Source organism: Podarcis liolepis, assembly GCF_965112155.1.
Source record: "Podarcis liolepis genome assembly, chromosome: 9".
Classification (NCBI taxonomy): domain Eukaryota; kingdom Metazoa; phylum Chordata; class Lepidosauria; order Squamata; family Lacertidae; genus Podarcis; species Podarcis liolepis.
Window position 1 is genome coordinate 76,972,621 of NC_139564.1, and position 21,912 is coordinate 76,994,532.

The window sequence follows — 21,912 nt, forward strand, 5'->3', positions numbered from 1 at the left end:
AATGAAAGCCTTAAGACATGCACTCTGATATTGTTAATTCACATTTCTGGACAAGGAAGTTTACCTTCATAGTCTGCCAGGACATCATTCCAGTCCATGGAAATTCCACAGAAAGATGTGCTTCCACTGCCCATGCCAGCCTAAAATTCCATAGTGCAAAACAGAAAACAGAAACCATACTTTCTATTTGGAAAAGAAACCTTTCTTACACTCATCATTCCATGCAAACTATATATAAATGCAAAAATAAATCAAATGTTCAAGAGCATCTTTCTTCCAGTCTCCTTTAAAATAGCAGACCAACACAAAAGGCAGCTGTTGCCGCTATTATGGCCCACTTCAGACATAATCTGTGAGAAAAAGCAGATTGGGCCTTACACATTCTTCCTGCCCTCCTTTCACACCTGTAAGGTATAGCTTTCCATTTTAACCTAACCTCAGTTCTTTTAGGACCAAACTTGGAAACTGAAGGTTTTTAAAACTATGGTTTGAGAACAAAGCAGGATCTGAAAGTATGATTTGATCCTGGCTTGTTCTCATTAACCATAGCTTAAAGCAAGAGTGGCTAACTCGTGGCCCTCCAGATGTTGCCGGATGCCAACTCTCATCAACCCCAGCAGGCACAGCGCATGTCAGGGATGATGGGAGCAGAAGTTCAGCACCTCCAGAAGTCTAGAGATTATTTATCATTCACTGCATTTTTGAACACCTTTTCTATTATATGTTGTATTTTATTTTTGTTTTTAAGTTGTAATCATTCATCTTGTTTTTATTATTGCTTGTAAGCCGCTCTGAGCCCGGCCTTGGCTGGGGAGGGCGGGGTATAAATAAAAAATTATTATTATTATTATTATTATTATTATTATTATTATTATTATTAAGGCACCTAAGGCATTTACAATTTAAAATATAAACACACACAAATGATACAACATCTTCTCAGGCCAACAGCAGTAGCTGACGGCATTAGCTTTTTGGATTGGGCATCCTGGCTTCAGAAGACAACTGAAGTACAGTACTCAGGCAGGTCTCTATGGGAAGTGGCATTCCTGAGTCATATAGGGCTTTTAAGGTCAAGAAAGGTGCTTTCTTTAAAACATGTATTTTTACAATGTCCTATACTTACTAAGTTTTGGGGTAAAGCAATGGATTATATAAAATGTCACTGTATGGAAAAAGCTAAAAATTTCAGAGGATTATATTCTGACAACTGGACAATGGAAATGGATTCTCCGTGCCCTTACTATGGCCAAAAGACTGATATTGTTGCATTTACACTGGAAAGATAAATATAGGGATCCATTTATTCAATGGATTGAAGATCTGTTTACACTTGCCACCTATGAGTGGATGGCTTATAAACTTGACTTTGCATGGACAAGTATAATGAAAATTGGATCTCAGTGATAAAAACTGTGATAAAAACCTCAGTGATAAAAACTCAGTAGCTTAAAAATTGAAATTGTTAATTGTTAACAATTGCTATAGTGATATTATGTTTATTTCTTTTTTCCTTTTCTTGACTTCAAAAAACAAGTACCTTATATGCAAATATGATAACAACAACAACAACAAACAACAACAACAACAACAACAACGATGATGAAGAACAGAGCCTTCAACCGAGCCTGGAAACTAATTCCAGTCATGCTAGAACCTGTGTTACTTTTTTTAGCCTCCCTGGCACATCAGACAGTTACTTTGCTACAGTGAAAACTATACAAATATGTAAAACTATTTTCAAATTCTAGCCTGTTTCAGGAATATTAACCTGATCCACTATAAATTATTTCAACACATGCAGAAGACTCACGGAAAAGTCACTGTCATTGTCTGTTTCAATGTTTATGTAATTGTTCTCCTCGGCTTCAATTTCTCTGGTTAACTGTTCTTCTTCTGCAATGGCACTTGCAATAGCCTCTTCGTTGGCCTTTTCCAGGCGATCTGCTAGCTCCTCTTTTTTAGCAAGAACTTCAGCCATGGACTAAAGATGCAAAACCAAAATCAGAGTTCAGCTGGAAGCCTGAAAATACTTCACTGCTATGTAAATGGTTCTCCCATTCCAAGTGTCAACCTGATGGTATTTGACCCCCATCATTCATATATCCAACTATCTGACTTTCCATTCCTCCCTTTCCCTCAGAGGTGGTACAGTGGTACCTTGGGTTACATACGCTTCAGGTTACAGACTCCGCTAACCCAGAAATAGTACCTCGGGTTAAGAACTTTCCTTCAGGGTGAGAACAGAAATCGCATGGCAGCGGGAGGCCCCATTAGCTAAAGTGGTACCTCAAAGTTAAGAACAGTTTCATGTTAAGAACGGACCTCCGGAACGAATTAAGTACGTAACCCGAGGTACCACTGTATATAACTGGAGTAGGTAGGTACCACTGTATATAACTGGAGAAGGTAAAGGACCCCTGAATGGTTAAGTTCAGTCAAATTTGACTATGGGCTGGGGCGCTCATCTCTGCTTTCCGGCCGAGGGAGCCAGCGTTTGTCCACAGCAGCTGTTCCAGGTCATGTGGCTAGCAGGACTAAACCGCTTCTGGCGCACAGAATACCATGCCAAGTGCCAGAGCGCAGGGAAACACCATTTACCTTCCCACCTATTTATCTACTTGCGCTGGTATGCTTTTGAACTGCTAGGAGTAAGTAACTCGAGTAAGTAACTGCTTTCCTACATTTATACGTAGGCAGCATTTGTATTTGGCACCCCTTCTGGTCCTTAAAAACAAAGAGATAAGATCCACCACTGGACCTGCTAAAAACCAGCCAAACAGCTTTTCCTCTAGTTTCACTCCCAGGCCCTATCAGAAGTGCCACAAACATTGCCGTTAGGAGCTTGCAGATGCACTGATGGCTCTGCTACCATCTTGGAGACGCTAGGGGATTGAACCTGTGACCTCCCAGGCATCTCCTTTATCACTGCATTATATCCCCTCATACTTGACTAATACAGCTGTGTTAAAGAAGGGGAAGGTGGTAACTATTTACTACATGCCATTAAGTTTGGGGACTTGTTTTTAGAACAGATCCTCTTGCCCATCTGCAAGCGCTCACATTTGAAATATCTGCAGGGTCCATTTCTCTTTCAATCTTATTTTTTTCTGTTTGACTCCCTCCATCAGTCCTGGAATCAGTAGAGATTATTTCTTCCACCTGAAGACTTTTTGAAGCATGTTCAGCCTCTAAGAGAACCACAGGCACTTCAGAAGATGGAAGTAGAGAACTACCTGGCAAACTGTTGCTCTTCTCAGAGATCTTGATGTCCTCAAGGACACGGGCTGTGAACTAATATGCAAGATAGACAGAAATCGATACTGAGCTTCCAAACACAACTGCACCCATACATTTGACCAAGAGCAAATTCTGCTTAAGGGATTTTGTCATTTCTACTCTGCGTAAGAGTTCATTGCTTAGCATAGCTTCAAATACTTTACACACTTGTAATAATTAAAATCAAGGTTTTTTGTTTTTTTACAAATACAGTCATACCTCATGTTGCGAACGCTGCAGGTTACGTCTTTTCAGGTTGCGTCCTGCGGCGACCCAGAAGTACCGGAAAGGGTTATTTCTGGTTTCGCCACTCACGCATGCACAGACGCGCAAAACAACGTCACACGCATGCGCAGAAGCGGCGAATCATGACCCGCACGTGCACAGACATGGGTTGCGTTCCGTTCAGGTTGCAAATGGGGCTCCAGAACAGATCCTGTTCGCAACCAGAGGTACCACTGTGCTGAATTTTCTAAAAGCTGTTGGGGATGGTGATCTTTCAAGGAACATTATGTCAGGGAAGAGTTAGAGTTAGAAGTTTCCAGTTTCCTAGAGGGAGAAAGTTTTCCCCAAGGGGGGAGGAGAGCAGTGAATCGAAGAGAAGAGAGCAAGAGGAACAAGAGGGAGGGACCGGCTGTTCCCAGGAAAGGCAAGGGTTCAGTTCAGAAGCAGAACTCAGAAGGTATCTGAAATAAGTGACTCTGAGGAATAATAGTTAAAGATAAGAACCGTTTATAAGATTGTTTCTTAATACGCAATAAAAAGTTACAAAAGAACAAGAAGCGTTTGTGTGGTGATCTGAAGAGGACAACGACCAGTCCTAACACATTAGTTTATTAATCTCCAGCATTAATTTTCTTTTTATAGCAAGTACCTAATGCTTAATCATTTTACTTGCAACAGTTAGCTCCCAACATTCTTTTGAAAACAGTTCCCCTGAACTGCATGTACCTGAGTCCTTTCAGCAAGGGGGTGCTCAGACAGACAGCAAGAATCTTTGGGGGCAGGCTCTACAGTTTTAGGTGGACTCTCTTCATTTAGCAAGGCCTTCTGCTTATTCTCTGGTGGTCGAAGAGCGACATTTTCTTTGTCGCTGTCATCCTTGAAGCGTGATAACTCTGTACACGAAGTTGGTTTTGTGGCCAAAGCAGAAGACTTGGATCTCACAGGTCTTCCACGATGGACTGTTTCCCATCCTTCAGCGTCCCTCTGCTCTACATGGCACCATTAAAAAGGAAAGCAAGAAATCAAAAGCAAGATTGAGTACAAATATCTGAGCGCACAGAAATCAGGAGTGAGGGACGAGCAGGTTAGTCTGTGTCATGGAATCACAGAATTGTGGGGGGTTTAGGGACCCCCAAGGTCATCTCGGCCAACCCATGCAATGCAGGAATCTTAACTAAAGCATCCAGGACAGATGGCCAGCCAAACTCTGCTTAAAAACCACCAAGGAAGGAGAGTCCACAACCTCCTGAGTCTTTATGCCTAAATCAATTCTGTTCCACTTCCTCATAATTCCAAAAAAATTAAAATAAAAACTGCAGAAAAGCCGATATTTCAATTTTTCTAAAACACATATACTTATAATATATCTTATCTTATAATATGCATTTTGATATTTTTGAGCTGAAAATTGCATTGCAAAATCCAAAGAATAGCTATGGCTAATTAAATAGTCCTGTGGCCTTTTACTGTTACTGTTATGGTTTGTTACTGTGCTGTGCTTTTTTGTGTTTTTATATTATAAACCACCCTGTAATCCTCAGATGAAGGTAAGTATAGAATATTTATAGTATATAAATAAAACAAAAATATGTTCCAATCTGTGCATTAGTCCAGGGGTGGGGGTGGCATTGATTAGGTCCACTCATATTGAAATTCACAAAGAACTAATTCCTCAAATATTCCTGTCAGGTGGACGTTTTCTGGCAAAGGGATGTGCATATCAAATACCTTAGCTAGTTGACTCTCCTGCTCTGATTCTGCAAGTGGAGCCACAGAGCACTTACATTTGCACAGGCACTATGAATTTTAAAAAGCAACAGAGAGAGGCCTGTGGCATCTTAAAGACTAAAAGAACTTTTACAGGCTAAGTTTGCATGGATTAGAGCCAACGGTGTCCGATATGTAAGAAGGGCCTCACCGAAGTGGCAGAGGACGCCCTGAGCTCAGTCCCCAGCACCAGGCAGCAGAGCTGGGCAAGATCTTTCCATGCCAGAGACACTGGAGATCTCCTTCCAGAGTGGTGCATCACTCCCATCACACCTGACCGTTGGCCACTCTGGCTGGAGCTGATAGGAGTCCAGCAGCATGTGGGGGGCACCACGTTGGCTACCCTGAGGTAGACAGGCTTGGGCTGGATTTGGCCCATGGTCTAACTTAATAGGAGGCAACGTGTGATTCTGAGCACTGGACATTAAAGAGAGGAAATGATTTAGCAATTCTAAATGCACCAACAGAAACTGGCTTAAATTAAATTTAAAAGAAAACAATACTGGAGTGTAAAGTAACATGGGTTTTACTCTACTCAGATTACAAACAAATCTTTATCTCCAGGGGAATTTTACTCTTTAGGACGAGCATGGTTTGTGTGACCTGGGGTGGAGGGGACTTTAAAGACTATAAAGCACTATTTGAAAAGAAATGCTGTTTAAAAACTGGAACTCATCCATTAGGCAAGGATACTGCCAACACAAACATTATAAAAGTTATAAAATATAAAAACAATAGTTATAAAATATAAAAGTTATAAATTATAAAAACAATAAAAGAAAAATGGTCACAGGAGACAAATTCGAATCAAAATTTAGTACCTAAAGAAAGCAAGATGTTAATTATGAATATTTGTTAATGCTACTTTTATATCTAAAAGGTTTTAAAGAAGCATTTCAATAAGAAATGAGAAGGATCTATAAAGAATAGCTATTCAGGCAGAATAACAAATCACACACAGGAAACTGATAAAAAGATTGTCATCCCGATTTGCAACCAAAGGCTATTATAACATATAGAGTTTGACTTATATAATCATTACTGTACGCTAAGTTTTCTCAAGGCTCCTCATGACCACAAAGAGATGCAAAGTCAAGTCAAAAAGCACCGAGAAGAAATATTATCTGTAGCAAGCTGCTCAAACATGGGGGCAGATGGGAAGGGGCAAAGTGGAAAAGATTCGCCTTAAGGAGGAATTAAGAGACGTAGTAAAGAGCAGTCACCAAATTGAGGGGATAAAGGAGCTGCCTTTAGTGACAACCCCAAGCCCTGACTTCCCACCCTCTTTTTAACCAAATCATGTCCAGGGTAGCCTTCTAAAAACGGAGGCTATCGGGAAAGATGGAACCAGGGCCCCTCTGGACTCTATCCTGATGAAGATGGAGCTGTGTCATGGTCCAGGCTCCGCTTCAGAGAGAGGGACGGAACACCAAGAAGACAGAGAGGAGTAGGCTGTTGAACCACCACGAGGCACAGTCCGTCAAGCGGCAGAGAGAGAGAGGAGACCCAAGGGACAGCGAGGCAGAAGGTCTGCTTCCCTCCTCCAATTCCACCCCAGAGGGCCTCCCTCCACTGCCAAGCCAAGCACAGTTGTCACTGGAGCAAACAATCACACCCCTCAAGGAAGGCACCCAAGATCCATCTTGATCCAGGGCTACGTACACTTACATGATGGTACTTCAAGTAAAGCCAATGGCCCATCTAGCACCCTCTTATCACAGCGGCTAAACAGATGGATGAGAGAAACCAGCCTGGAACATAGCGATCATTTCGAGTTTACAATGCAGTTCTCAGATTAAAAAACAACCCAGTGCCCTCCAGGCATTCTTGGATTGCAACACCCGTCATCTGCAGTGAGCATGGTCAATGGTCAGGGCTGATGGGAACTGCAGTTCACAACATTTGGAGGGCAGCATAAATAGGAAATATGCCTTTTAAAAATGGTGCTTTGCATTACATGACTGGACAGGGTGTGCAGTTGGTGCCCTTAATACCAGACACACACTTTGAGGTTGGATGGGAGTGTCCATACTAAGACCACAAAGTGAAACTAGAAAGGAGAAGGTTTTTGTTTTAGTTAAGTGTGGGGCACTTTATGGGCAAGCCCACACTGAGTATCACAATCTGGATTGTGTTACATGCCCAGTTTTGTCAATGAATAATTCATTGGGGTATTCTGACAATTCTCTAGTCACATCTGAGCTTCCCACTCCCAGCTTCTTCTTGTATTACACTGAAGTGACAAACCATCTGTTATTGTAAGCCCCCACCACCCCACCTCCCAAAGCCACTTAGGCGTTATGCCTCCAACATCACTGCATCTGGGAGAACTGTCCTGCAACCCTATTAACAAGACTAGTGAGAAAAGGGCCCCTTTGCACTATGGTAAGCTGTCGGTTCCTGATATTAAAACATCTCTTTCAAAGAGATCTGTCACACTGAATGTTGTCCTCTACCATTAGTTAGCTCACACTCATTGAAATCTTTTACTAGAACAAAGACAGCCAGCATGGTGCTCACCAGATATTGTGGACTCACTCTCCACAGCCCTGACTACTGAGGACAGGTGGAGTTTAACATCTGGAGGAATAAATTTATGGCATACATGGAAACAGAGGTTAAGAAAAAACAAAAAAACTTAAAATCACAGTAGGCGTGATATAACACTTGTGATGTAAAAAAAATGTTTTTAGGAAAAGAAACTGCAGATAGGAAATTTCTGTAACACATTCCGAAACCGAGATGAAGGGAAGTCAGTAAGTGTTGTGTGTTATGTAGTTAATGTAATCAATTTGTTGTTACCTTCTGTCAGGAGTATATATATATATATTTAATTTGTATTTATTTAGTTTTGTTTTTTCTTCTTTCTTCTTTCTTTGATGTGAATGTGTTGTGTTACAAAATGAATTAAAATCAATTAAAAAAAAATTAAAAAAACAAACATCTGGAGGACACAAAATTGGCTACCCTGATCTAAAGGACCTGTTTCAGGGCTACAAAGAATCACAACCTTACCAGCAGCCAGCAAACGTCACTGGTAATTGCCAAAGGGAAACAGGCTCATTTCCTGCACTCTAATAGTCCACTCTAATAGGAGTTGGAGGTAGAGGTAGGAGTTGGAGGTAGAACAAATAGGAGTTGGAGGTAGAACAAATAGGAGTTGGAGGTAGAACAAATAGCTCTCAACCAACTTGACCACCTAGGGCAAGTGCTCTCTCACTACCTTAGTAGAGTTCTTTGAGTGTCAACAAGCATCAGACAGAGGTTTCCTTGGACTTTCAAAAGTCTTTCTACAAAGATTCCCGAGTAAGCTTAGGAGTCAAGGAATAGAGAGGAATAAGAGGACAAGTCCTATTATGGATCGGGAACAGGTCCACACAAGGACAGGACCCCTAATTCAATAAGAGTTAAATACACAGGTTCTCAAAATGAGTTGGTTCCAAACAGTCTATATCTCAGTGAATTCTATATTGCTCCTAAATCCTAAGCTGCTGCCTTCTGTTCATGTGAGGGTTTTCTGAGGTCCAGTGTGACTCCTGTGCCCTGCTTCCTGATTAATGAAGTCCCTCCTCAGAGAGGAGTGTGAGCTAAGGAACGAGCTGCCTGGATGCATGTGCAAACACTACCCCATGGCTTCTGATCCCAGCCAATAGGTGGTGATGTTCAAATCTCAAAACCCATGTTCTAGCTTGTTATTATTTATTGTTTGTAAGCTGCTTTGTGATTCATTTGAATGAAAAGCGGCATAGACATATAATGAATAAATCACTCAATCAATATTTGGTTCACTGTTGTTAAAATTTAAGTAGTACTTTTAAGATTACTTAAATGAATGACTTTTTTAAATGAATGGTGCTAGGTTTTTATTTTTTATCCAATAGCACCCAGAGAACCACGTTTTCCACCCTGTATGTAGAGTGTTCATATTAATATCAACAGAATTACTACTGAGTAGATATTGAATTATTAGATCACTAATAGAACACAAATAAGGAATTAACCTGTTATGGAACTCCAGGCTCTCAGTACAAAATCCAGAGAAACTTTTAAAGCAAGAGAAACTACAGCTAGATAGGATTCCACCTGTACTCAAACAACATGTTATCCATTATCTCTTTTAAACTTGTCTCTCTACAGGCACATGGTCTACCTATCGGCTTTTTCTTGAAAATATTAGCCAAACGCTGCTCTTGTGGGGTCACTTGTCTAAACTTGTGAAACTCAACACTTTTTGGGGGTTTTTTTTAATAGTGGTCCCTGATGCCCATGATGATGTATAAAGAGTCTATGAGAATTTTAAAACAAAGGGGGAACAAATCCAGTACTTTTTAATTACGTAAGAAAAAAACCCTTAATACTCTTCTTCTAATTCTTTATATTTAGGTTAGTAGTCAGCAATGAAAAGAGCAAGGAAGCTTGTGGCACCTTAAAAATGAACAGATTTATTGTGGCACAAAATTGCATGCACCAGCGTTCAGGCCACAATAAATCTGTGAGTCTTTTAAGACGCTTACAGCAAAAACAAACTAACAAGCCTACCCCTCTGAAATAGTCAGGCGGATTACTAAGCTATATCTTTTTAACTTGTCCAAACAAAAGAAATGCTTAGTTTTTAATGGATAAACATAAACAGTAACTCTTGGCACAAACACTGAGCAATGCAGCTCCAACTCTTGCTTCTTACAGGGCCAGCCTTGTATTTTCTTGTACCTGTCCCTGATAAATCACTATTTCCATTTTTGTATTTGGACAGTGTCTAGTTTATGTATGATCTTTGTCTACACTGCCCAATTAACCCAAAACAAAATTGATAAATACAAACTAAACTAATAATAAAAATCATCAATACTAAAGCAGTCTTCACCAATCTGTGATTTCATGTTGGGGCTAATGAGAGCTGAAGTGCAAAACACCTGGAAGGCTTCAGGGTGGGGGAAGGCTGGACTTAAATAACACACAAACTGCCTAAAGCCATTATGGAGCAGCATAAAATAAATATGAAAATAGCACTTAACAGCACTTGTTAGCATGAGTTTCTAAAGCTGTCATTTCTCCAAGTTTGTCAGCTTCCATAGTATCTCTAGAACAGGGGTTCCCAAAATGTGGTGCGAGGACTGTCTGTGGCATGCTCAAATTAAATATTCATAGTTTTTGAATTGTAATTTTAATGCTTCTTTAATGTATTACTATTTGAATTCTATGAAATATATATTTTTTCTCATTTATATATATTACAACAATTATTCAACCACAATTTTAACATTTCCAACTTCAAAATGCTAATACAATGAAAGAAATAAAAGCAGCAATAAAAATACAATTAAGAATCATAGAGAATCTAGCACAATGCATTGCAATTGCTATGTCTGGCAGGAAAATCATTAAATGGTCCACCAAGACTATCTGCAACTATCAAGTGGTTCATGAGGGTGAAAAGTTTGGAGACCACTGCTCTAGAAGTTAAATACCTAAGAAGTCACATCTTGCTATGGATGCACCTCTGCCTCAAGTGCACATGCATATAAATGTATGCACATGACCATAAGGTACATTACTAATCAGGTCACTTATAGACACTTGCCATTTCTCCGTGAAGATTTCTGCACTGGTGTTGGTATGCATTTTTGTGCTGTTGCCATCTCTGAACTGGTAACCGTTGCTATATGGTTTGCTTTCACTTTGTCTGCCCAACTTACACCCACTGGAGCCAGACGATTAGAAGTCACTGTTGCAGATGGTGTCCTAAGCAAAGAAAAAAGTCACACATCCAGCATTTTCATTAAGGACAGATTGATACCTTCCATGTATTCTTCGTCTCTCACTTTTTCAGTTCCTCATGGTTTCTATTGGCTCAACCTAATCATTAATTATCCAAAGCACAAAAATTAACCGTGATTGCACTACTCAACACCACTAATTTAAAACCTGTTGCTTATCTGCCCCCCTCCCACTTTGATTTTCGGGCACCTTATTTGTCTACCTTAACCATTCCAAAACTCAGACGGGCCTTTACACTGGCCAGACTAAATATGTTACCCTCGGCTGTTCTTGAGGGTAGATATCAAGGAACTTCATTTGAGAACCGGCTTTGCCCCTGTGGAGCTGGCTGCGTGGAGACTGTGTCACACGTCCTCTTGTCTTGCTCCCTATATAAAGATCTCAGGGACGAGACCATCGCGCCGCTCCTGTCTGCCATCCCGGGCCACTCTTGCGAAGCCAAGCTGTTCTCACTCCTGGCCGACCAGAACGGCTCGACAACAGAGAAGGTTGCCAAATTTGTCGAGAGAGCAATGAGATTGAGAGCTGCTACCTGAGTGACATTAGCGTCGTCGCCCAGATTCCTCTCCTAGGATTTTACTATTATTATCGTTATGTTTTGCTATTATTATTTTGTCGTCCCCTAAAATGTATTTTATATAATTGACTTTTTAGTTTTATTCTTTGTGTGTCGTATTGTTGTTTTATTGCTATGGCCGATGGCTGACGCAAATAAAGATTCTTATCTATCTTAATTTAAAACCTGAACATATAAAGATGCAGTCACATGACTATTCTACCCAAATAGGTTGATTTTATCAAAGTGGGATCCACATAGAACCATATAGAATACGTTTGTGGGAAATGGTCTAGAAACATGGCAAAAAAAAATGTTGAGCTTTGACAAAAGTATGTATGCTAACTTTCACTCGTGTTGCCTCTTTCCATGAACTACTTTTCCATCTAGTTCTCCACAGCAAAATGACAGCAAAGAGAGGCAAACTTCCTCTATTTCTTACACTGGAGCAAATTTCACATTTGGAACTTGCATCCCCAAAGGCTCTAGCATGAGTTTAGGTGTGCATGAAGACTGTGATATTTATTTTTAATTTTAATCATTCCCTCTCATAGCAAACACATATGGTGAAAGCTGAGAGAATGCTCAGAGGAACTGTAAGGTTTGCGGAGCAACAACTACAACAACAACAATCATTCCATAATGGGGGGGGGGGGACACACACAAACAGCCCAACAATGATTGGAACATAGTAGCTAAGCAGGAAGAGAAAAATAGAAAACTGATGCAAGTTAAGTTTAGTAATAAAAGCTACAGTGAGAAATCTATGCCAATGAACAGATCTTTTCAAAACATCTCTGTTTTCACTCTTGAAATAGGAAAGTGTTTCAGTTTCCATACCCAAAGTTCAGACTTCTTCGAGCGTTTGATGTTACACTTATTCTGTCAGTTGATGGGCTTGGAATCACATGGCGTCCTGGAGACATCTTCTTTACTTCCCATGCCAGTGAAGTAGGCCTGCAAGTTCAACGTGGAATACTAAGTAAAAACTAGGCACTGGTATTCCTACTTGTTTGCAGCTAAAGCCACAATGTTGGATGCTGTAAAAGTGCACAATGCAAGGCCTGCAGACTGCATCTAGGGAAGGGCTCTCAGACACCCTCCTTGGTGCATGAGTTTATCCCTGATAATTGCCACATATGGAGAGTTCAGGGGTGGGCTAGATGAGCCTCGTGGGCCCTTTCTATTCTATGATTCGGTCTGTCTAATCCACACTCTTGCTTAGAGCAGTAAAAGCCAGGCGCTTGTGGGAAAGCCCATCGTGAGTGTGGGGGAAGGCCGCTCCCTCCACCGGGCCTAGGGGGCGGGGCCCACACTCACCACCGCCACAGCTTTAAGAGGCTCCAGCGAGGCCTCAGGACACTGGTGCTGCTGCTACTGCTGCAGCAAATGTCGGAAATGCTTTTACATATTTTAAAATGTTTTTAAAGCGTTTTTACTTTGTTGCACCACTGTGAATGATGGTTTTTATTTACGTATTTTTATTTTATTTTTGTTTGGGGTTGGATAAATGTTGAGTGGAGTGGGGATTAGTTATATTTTAGTATAGTTGTTTTTGGCTTTGTTCTGCTTTTACTATTTTGTTAGGCCATTGTAAAGTTTGCATTTTGCTTTTAAGGGGAAAGGGTCAGGGCTGCCTGGGAGTGGGTCTCAGCCAACAGAATGGCTGGGGCAGGTTCCACAGGGGCAGAAGCACCAGGACACCCAATCTCAGGAGGAGCTACACTAAGACCAGACCATCTCATTACCGAGGAGGTAGGTTTAGTCATTGTCTGAGGACTATCCCTGCCTCCGAAGTCTGGTCTTGACCAGAAGGAATAAGCAGGGGAAACCCACATGACCTGAAGGTGCTGCTGTGCAATGCCAGGTCAATGATTCATAAGACCACTGCCATCCACGACCTGATTGTGGATGGAGGATTTGACCTGGCATGTGTGACAGAGACCTGGTTGGATGAAGCAGATGGGCCTGTCCTTGCCGCTGCTTGTCCACCAGGTTTCTCTTACGCACAGCAACCCAGGTCATGTGGGCGGGGAGGGGGGGGGGTTGCAGTGATTTTTAGGAAGTCATTAGTTTGCACCAGGCGTCCTGTTGGGAAGACCCAGTTTTCTGAGTGCATGTTCTGGAAGTTGGGCAATAGGGGCAGTACAGGATTCCTTTTGGTGTACCGACCTCCCCGCTGCACTAGGGATTCCCTGCCCGAGCTGCTTCAGGTCATGGCAGATGTTCTCCTGGAGACACCTAGCTTGGTTGTCCTAGGGGATTTTAACATCCATGCCAACACAACCTTACAAGGGGCTGCTTGGGACTTCATGGGAAACATGGCCTCCATGGGGCTGTCCCTTGGCCCAACTCATAGCCGCGGACATGCCTTAGACCTGGTGTTCACCTCTATGGATGTTGGTGATCTGACATTAAGTAAAAGTGAAACAAAAGAAGTGCCATGGTCAGATCACTTCCTGGTGCAACTGGACTTCTCCGCGACCCTTCCCCTCTGCAGGGAGGGGGGACCGATTTGGATGGTCCACCCCCGCCACTTAATGGATCCAAATGGTTTCCAGGGAGTGGTAGGGGATGTTTTATCCCATGTTGATGGTTTCCAGGGAGTGGTAGGGGATGTTTTATCCCATATTGATGGCCTTTCAGCTGATTCCCTGGTGACCCGCTGGAATATGGAGTTAACCAGGGCTATTGACTGTCTGGCTCCGAAGTGCCCTCTCCGATTGCATGGAGCCCGGACAGCCCCGAGGTTTTCCCCGGAGCTGAGGGGGATGAAACAATCGCTGAGACGGCTAGAGCGCTGGAGGCGGAAAACTCACTCTGAATCATACACGGGTTAGAGCTCAAAGTCGAGCCTACCAAGTGGCAATGGCAACAGCGAAGAGGACTTTCTTCGCCGCTTCTATTGCCTCTGCGGAAAACAGCAGCAGGAGACTCTTTCAGGTGGTTCGTAATCTATCAGAACCACCTTCGTCATCGGGGCCGGGTAGCGACCCCAAGATCTCCTGCAATGCTTTTGCAAAGTTTTTTGCAGATAAAGTCGCTCAGATTCGGAAGGAGGTAGACTCTACCGTGGGAGCAGGGCCGGGGCGGGAGAGTGCTAGAGTATTGTCTAGTCATGTTATATGGGATCAATTTCAATCTGTTACCTCCGAGGATGTGGACAAGCTGCTTGGACGAGTGAAACCAACTACCTGTCTTCTTGATCCTTGTCCATCCTGGCTAATAAAAGCAAGCCCGGAAGGGCAGGGCGATGGGCTCCGTGGGGTGGTGAATGCCTCCCTCTGCGAGGGAGCCTTCCCAGACCCGCTGAAAGAGGCAGTCATTAAACCGCTTCTTTAAAAAAACCATCTTTAGATGCAACCACGATGGCCAACTATCGCCCAGTCTCAAATTTTCCATTCTTGGGCAAGGTGATTGAGCGGGTGGTTGCTGAACAACTCCAAGCACGCCTGGAGGATGTGGACCATTTGGATCCCTTCCAGGCCTCACCATGGGACTGAAACTGCCTTGGTCACGCAGGTCGATGATCTCCGGCGGGCTAGGGACAAAGGTATCTGAGAGCTGTTTCCTGGTTCTGCTGGATCTCTCAGTGGCCTTTGACACCATCGACCATAACATCCTTCTGGACCGTCTAGAGGGGCTGGGAGCACTGTTATACAGTGGTTCCGCTCCTTTCTCCTGAGTCGTGTCCAGAAAGTGGTGTTGGGGGATGAGTGTTCAGACCCCTGGGCTCTCACTTGTGGGGTGCCTCAGGGTTCTGTCCTCTCCCCCATGCTTTTTAATATCTATATGAAGCCGCTGGGAGAGATCATCAGGGGGTTTGGGCTGGGTGTTCATCAGTATGCAGATGACACCCAGCTCTACCTCTCCTTTAAATCAGAACCAGTGAAGGCGGTGAAGGTCCTGTGTGAGTGCCTGGAGGCGGTTGGAGGATAGATGGTGGCTAACAGATTGAGGTTGAATCCTGACAAGACAGAAGTACTGTTTTTGGGGGACAGGGGGCGGGTGGGTGTGGGGGACTCCCTGGTCCTGAATGGGGTAACTGTGCCCCTGAAGGACCAGGTGCACAGCCTGGGAGTCATTTTGGACTCACAGCTGTCCATGGAGGCACAGGTTAATTCTGTGTCCAGGGCGGCTGCCTACCAGCTCCACCTGGTATGCAGGCTGAGACCCTACGTGCCTGCGGACTGTCTCGCCAGAGTGGTGCATGCTCTGGTTATCTCCCACTTGGACTACTGCAATGCGCTCTACGTGGGGCTACCTTTGAAGGTGACCCGGAAACTACAACTAATCCAGAATGCGGCAGCTAGACTGGTGACTGGGAGCGGCCGCCGAGACCATATAACACCGGTCTTGAAAGACCTACATTGGCTCCCAGTATGTTTCCGAGCACAATTCGAAGTGTTGGTGCTGACCTTTAAAGCCCTAAACGGCCTCGGTCCTGTAAAGGAGCGTCTCCACCCCTATCGTTCAGCCCGGACACTGAAATCCAGTGCCGAGGGCCTTCTGGCGGTTCCCTCATTGCGAGAAGTGAGGTTACAGGGAACCAGACAGAGGGCCTTCCCGGTAGTAGCGCCCGCCCTGTGGAACACCCTCCCTTCAGATGTGAAGGAAATAAGCAGCTATCTTCTCTTTAAAAGACATCTGAAGGCAGCCCTCTTTAGGGAAGTTTTTAATATTTAATGCTGTATTGTTTTTAACACTTGATTGGAAGCCACCCAGAGTGGCTGGGAAAACTCAGCCAGATGGGCAGGGTATAAATAAATTATTATTATTATTATTATCATCATCATCTTCATCATCAGAGGATGAAGGCAATGAAGATGCCTGTTGTTTGCCCCTCCAGCAGCTGGAATTCAGAGGTTTAAGATTATGAAATCTGGATGTTTCATTCAGCTAATGTTGCCAGAGGCAATTGACAGAACTATCCTCCATGAACTAATTGAATCCCCTTGGTTGAGCCAGGAGACAAATGGTTAATTAAAACTTTAGAAGCATATAAATCAAACACACACAAGGCATAGCATCAATTTGAATGAATGAATGAATGAAAAAAACTCCTTTAAAACTGAACCCTGCTGGAATGGAATAGCTATACATAGGGGAAAGGTTTCTTTTAGGTGATGTTCTCAAATTCAAACATTCATATGGCTGATGCTTCTTTCTGTTGAATATTAATTTTGATCTAGAATCTACATGATACAGAAGATGAAGTTGCATGAGCAAGAGCCTCGGATAAATTTGGGAAGGGGCCAGGTGGAGATCAGAGGACTCCATAGAGAACCATCGTAACATTAGCGTTAAAAATGGCCAGAGAGAAATGGTTTACACAATCCTGGCTTACAAACCACAATTCATCTGCATACAGCTCCTTTACTCCACACTTCACATAAACAAGAAAATAAACCAGGAACCCACAGTTAACCCACAGTTAACCATAACTGTGCATAGAGTTTGGTTCAGATATAACAGCCAAACCATGGCTTGGGTTTCAGGGTCATGCCTTGAAGTGCTATGCGCCATCTTCCCCACTTGCACTGAGTTCAACGTTCTGGTTCTGGTTCAACGTAACAATAGGTTTGCAGTAATCTCAGATCAGACAAACTTAGTGAGAACAAACTGCAGCTTGCCTCCAGATCTAGTTCAAATATGACTTCCCATTCTAGTTTAGATGCAAACTATGGTTTACAATAATAATTGTTTACCTGATTTCAAACTACAGCTATTACAAATGAGGAAGGGAACTGAAGCACACACAGAGAAAGGAGTGCACAAGACTGAAGGCCAAACTCTGGTTAGGCCACAACATGCTAACATTTGGGGCACTATCTGAAACCAAGTGCCTGCCATATAGAGAACAAGCATAATAAAAACTACTACTACTACTACTACTACTATTATTATTATTATACCCCACCCATCTGGCTGGGTTTCCCAAGCACTCTGGGAGGCTCCCAGCAAAATATAATAAAACATAATAAAACGTCAAACATTAAAAACTTCCCTCTACAGAGGTCTTCTGAATGTTGTTGTTTTTTATATCTCCTTGACAGCTGATGGGAGGGCATTCCATTAGGAGGGTGCTACTGCCAAGAAGGCCCTCTGCCTGGTTCCTGTAACTTCACTTCCCATAGTGAGGGAACCACCAGAAGACCCTCGGAGGAGGACCTCTGTGTCCAGGCTAAATGATGGGGGTGAAGATCCTTCAGGAGTACAGGGCCAGGGCTGTTTAGGGCTTTAAAGGTCAGCACCAACACTTTGAATTGTGCTCGGAAACATACTGGGAGCCAGTAAAGATCCTTTAGGACCAGTGTTATGTGGAAAGCTATATGGAAATATTTTTCCAATTACCTGCTCTGGGCATCAGCCTTCTCCAGCTTTTCTTGAAGCTGTATCCAATCAATCAAAGCCTTGAAATCTCGTACATAGTTGTCTAACATCATTAACACCTCCTACAACATAAATTTATCAAAGGAACATATCATATACAAACCAAGAACAGAAATGAAATAGAACAAACAAGGATCAACCCAGCAGAAAATAATTATGAAAAAAACTGTTTTTAAAACAGTACTTATTCTATATAATATTTCACCAGCTACGGTATATCTAGACTGGCAGAACACACCTGATTTCCATTGTTTTGCAGCCTTTGGAGACAAGGCATTCATTGAGAACAATGACAGTATTTTGGAGTTGGTGAAGCTTATCAAGTAATTCCCAGGAAGATGCATCAATAAGGAATAGTAGAAGGTGCAACAGCAGCAGGGCTGGTTGGCGTGGTGGTGGTGTAGAGGTCACCAGTGGCCCCCTAGGCAGGCATGGGCTTTAGCAAATGCTCATCAATGCTGATTCCGACTCCAGCTCTCACTTCAATACTTAAAGGCCAAGTTCACATATTATGAGCCTAGGAAGCTGCCTTATACTGGTCCATCTAGCAGAGTACAGTTACCATGGACTGAACAGTTCTCCAAGGTGTCAAACTGGGTTTCTCCCAGCCCTACTGGGAGCTGCTGGGGATTGGACCTGGGACCTTAGGCATTCATGTGCTCTACTACTGAGCTTGAGCCCTTCCCAAAGATTAATGGGTTTAGCCACCCTTGACTCTGAAACCAGTGACAATGGTACAGAAAATAAGACAGTTCAACAACAACAATAATAGAACAATAGCCATAATACATTACAATGAAGTTTAGATGCATACAAAATATATTCAGTAAGTCAGTAAGTGTCCAATGACACCATCATTATGTCCAGCTTAAGCTAATACTAAGAGACCTAATTTGCCCAAGTCAACAGAGCAGAAAAAGAGGAATGATTTTTTAAAAACTGAATTCCCTTAACAGCAGACTCCAAGCAAGCCAGACTGCTATACCACTATATCAAAAATACAACCAAAAATGTCCAACTGAAAGCCCCATTTTCGCTACAAGAAGGTCTGCTATGGGCAATAAAGTTCAATTTAAAGGCTGCAATTTACACTATTAAGAGGGAGAAGGAGAAAATGTTCTGCCAGAATTATGCTAATTCTCATATTCTGAAGAGTGCCATTTTGTATCTGTAGTAAAGTTAGTCAGTATCTGTGTGTGTTCTTCTTCCTAGGGAAAAAAAGGGGGCTCCCAAAGAGGAGAGGGAGCACAACAGCCCTGGAGCTGCCATATTAATTTCCTCTTCCATGGAGGGCAATGAGAGGCAAAATTCGAAAGAAACAAAAATCTGAAAAACCAAACTATAGGCCAATGGAAGAAGAAACAAAGGTGTGGAAAAATGCTTCCCCCACCCTTTCTACTTTGCTAGCATGAGCCCAGTTGACTTGGGATTTGGTGATTTCACCACCTTAGGGTTACCATGTGCTCTGCTCTACACAGGAAAGTCCTCTATTTGAAGGGACTCTCTATTTGAGGAATGTCAAAAAATCATGACGAAAGGAGGGTTGGTGGCCCTCGAAGTTGCCCACCAACACTTAGCAGCACCTGGTCAGCAGTATTTGCAGGCATCTCCACCATGGCGAGATGCACTATATTTCTATTTAAATTATAGCTATTATTTCCAAATTTGTGTCTATGCATATGTTACTATATGCAGTTTTAATGCAAATTAACGTAATCGTCTATCCTCTGCTTTGCTGAGGCAAGTCTTTGTTGGTAACATGCAACTGGCCACCCTCTCTTTAGCTGATTAATTATGAAGAGAGGTGCTGAGAGTTTAGGTCACACTTCATTATTCTGAAGAAGCTGTATCCATTCTGCCAAGATGGTGTAATAGGGAATAAAAAGAGAGACTATTAAAGATGGCCTTCCCTGCCAAAAACTGAGTGGCAGTTTTTGTTTATTAAATTGTAAAACACCTCCAGTCTCTCTTCCATGTCTAAAAAAAGTACATAGAATTAAATTTATGGGATCCATTGCCACAACATCACAATCCGATTTCCAACTCCCTTTTTATTTAAAGGTGCTGAATCCTGGACAGTAGCGTAAAGGAGATCAGCTTCACGTTCATTTAAAAGGCAACCAGATAAATTCATGGAGGATCTATCAAATGGCTGCTATCCATTACGTTAAAATTGACATGTGGGGTGCTTATGTGAACTCGCATTTAATTTTAGAAGGAAGTATGATTGTATTTTCAGTGTAAGTTGACAGTCTGTGTTGTGTTGTTGCCTCTCCTTAATGAAGAAAAAAACTTGGTTTTGTGTGTGTTTTCCTTCTTAAATTTGAAACATAACAAGAAGTGGCAAAATGGACTCCTGGTGTTTGCAGGCAGTATGCCACTGAATACCAGCTGCTGGGCAGTGTCAATCTGCCTGGGAGGGCTATTACCACCATGCCCTTGCTGGAGGGCCTCTGACTGGCCACTGCACAAAGCAGGAGGGTGGACCCAGAACAGCTCTTTTAAAGTAGGTATTAATATTAAATAAAAGTACATTTGCATCAATTATTTGTTTAAAAAAGAGATGATTAATACACTAAAACTTTAAATCAGCTGGAAGAAGTAGCTCTAATAAGAACTTTTTCTTTTCCTTTTCCTTTTTAAAGGGAAAGGTGGACACAATAGATAGTTGTTTGCAGTGCCAAGTCAGCAGGTAGTAAGACATGTTCCACAAAATGAAATATTAGAGCTGGCATCCAGTCGCAACCCTGCCAATGGCAGATCAAGCCTTCTTCTCTTTCAGGTGGCCATAGATGGGAGCGCAGGCCACAAGAAGCAACTTGCCCAGAGAACATGGCTAAGAAATGAACTCTCAAGATTTGCCCGTTCCTAAACAGCCAGTTAACTTGAAAACATGACATTTTGTTTCAAGAGATGCCTGCCATACAGAAATTACAGTTAATGGCTTAAAGGAGCCTATTTCAAGAAATGCGCAGCTCTGCTGTTATCCAAAATTATCAGAGCAAGCACCATGCAGCTGTAACCTGAATCCTGTTTTACGAACAAGGGAATACAAACAAGACAAGCAGCTGGAGCGGCCCCATATCCACTGAGGCACATCTTTCTCCCTAAAGCTATGAAGGCCATTTTGTCCATCAGGAGGCAGCCGAACAAAAGTGGCTCTGAAAGCGTTGTTACAGGCAGGCACCCAGATAACTACATATAGATGTACAGCTAAAATTACCAATTAGTTTACCAATTGGCTGCAACGGATTCGATTGGTTTGTAATTAATTCTAGTTACTGGCGCACACAGCAGGATGGTTGGCGCCATCCCTTTTGTCCTACTGACACACAATCCTTGCGCACAGGGCCCTGGGGTCTTGGCCATCAATACAGCTCTCCAGTTCACCCACAGCCACGAGTGCAGCAGATATACCCTACAGTGCTGAAGCAGTGGAAATATGTACCACTTGAAAAGGTGCTGACAAAAAAGGAAAGTCTGTTTCTGTGCTATAGTCATGATCATTTAAAAATCCCATTATTTTTCAAGGGCAAGTGCATCCCTACAGCAATTTTTAGGGGAAGAAAACATGATTTATAGGAGCTGAGATGGGATTGTATTTATAAAGCTGGCTATTAACAGTACAACTCCATGTACTTCTGAGCATGTATGCTCAGAAGTCAGCCCCACAGAGCTCAATGGGGCTCACTCCCAAGTAAACAGCTAAACCATGGTTTCATGTTACAAGGACAAGCCTGGGTGAATGTTGGGCTTTTGAGATCCCCTTTCCCTTCTCCTCATCCGACAGGAACACAGGGAAACTTGAAAGCTTCTACTTTCACTTTTGATTAACCATCGCTGATTAATCACAGCTTAGTGTAATGCTCAACCTAAAGTGTGCTTAATCTTAGCTAAGAAAACAAGCCAGCTTC

General features: G+C 42.6%; 1 protein-coding gene across 3 annotated transcripts in view; it reads right to left on the minus strand.

The window, feature by feature from the left end:
• The window catches only part of SCAPER (S-phase cyclin A associated protein in the ER), a 194,148-nt gene that overhangs the window by 141,906 nt on the left and 30,330 nt on the right, over positions 1-21,912 (minus strand). For all 3 annotated transcript variants that reach the window (XM_083460692.1, XM_083460691.1, XM_083460693.1), the window contains 7 exons: positions 17,960-18,060; positions 12,446-12,562; positions 10,853-11,013; positions 4,231-4,493; positions 3,064-3,294; positions 1,814-1,984; positions 65-140 (listed from right to left, as the gene is read on the minus strand). In XM_083460692.1, the coding sequence (XP_083316818.1) occupies positions 65-140; positions 1,814-1,984; positions 3,064-3,294; positions 4,231-4,493; positions 10,853-11,013; positions 12,446-12,562; positions 17,960-18,060 (1,120 nt within the window). The remainder of the gene's footprint in view (positions 1-64; positions 141-1,813; positions 1,985-3,063; positions 3,295-4,230; positions 4,494-10,852; positions 11,014-12,445; positions 12,563-17,959; positions 18,061-21,912) is intronic.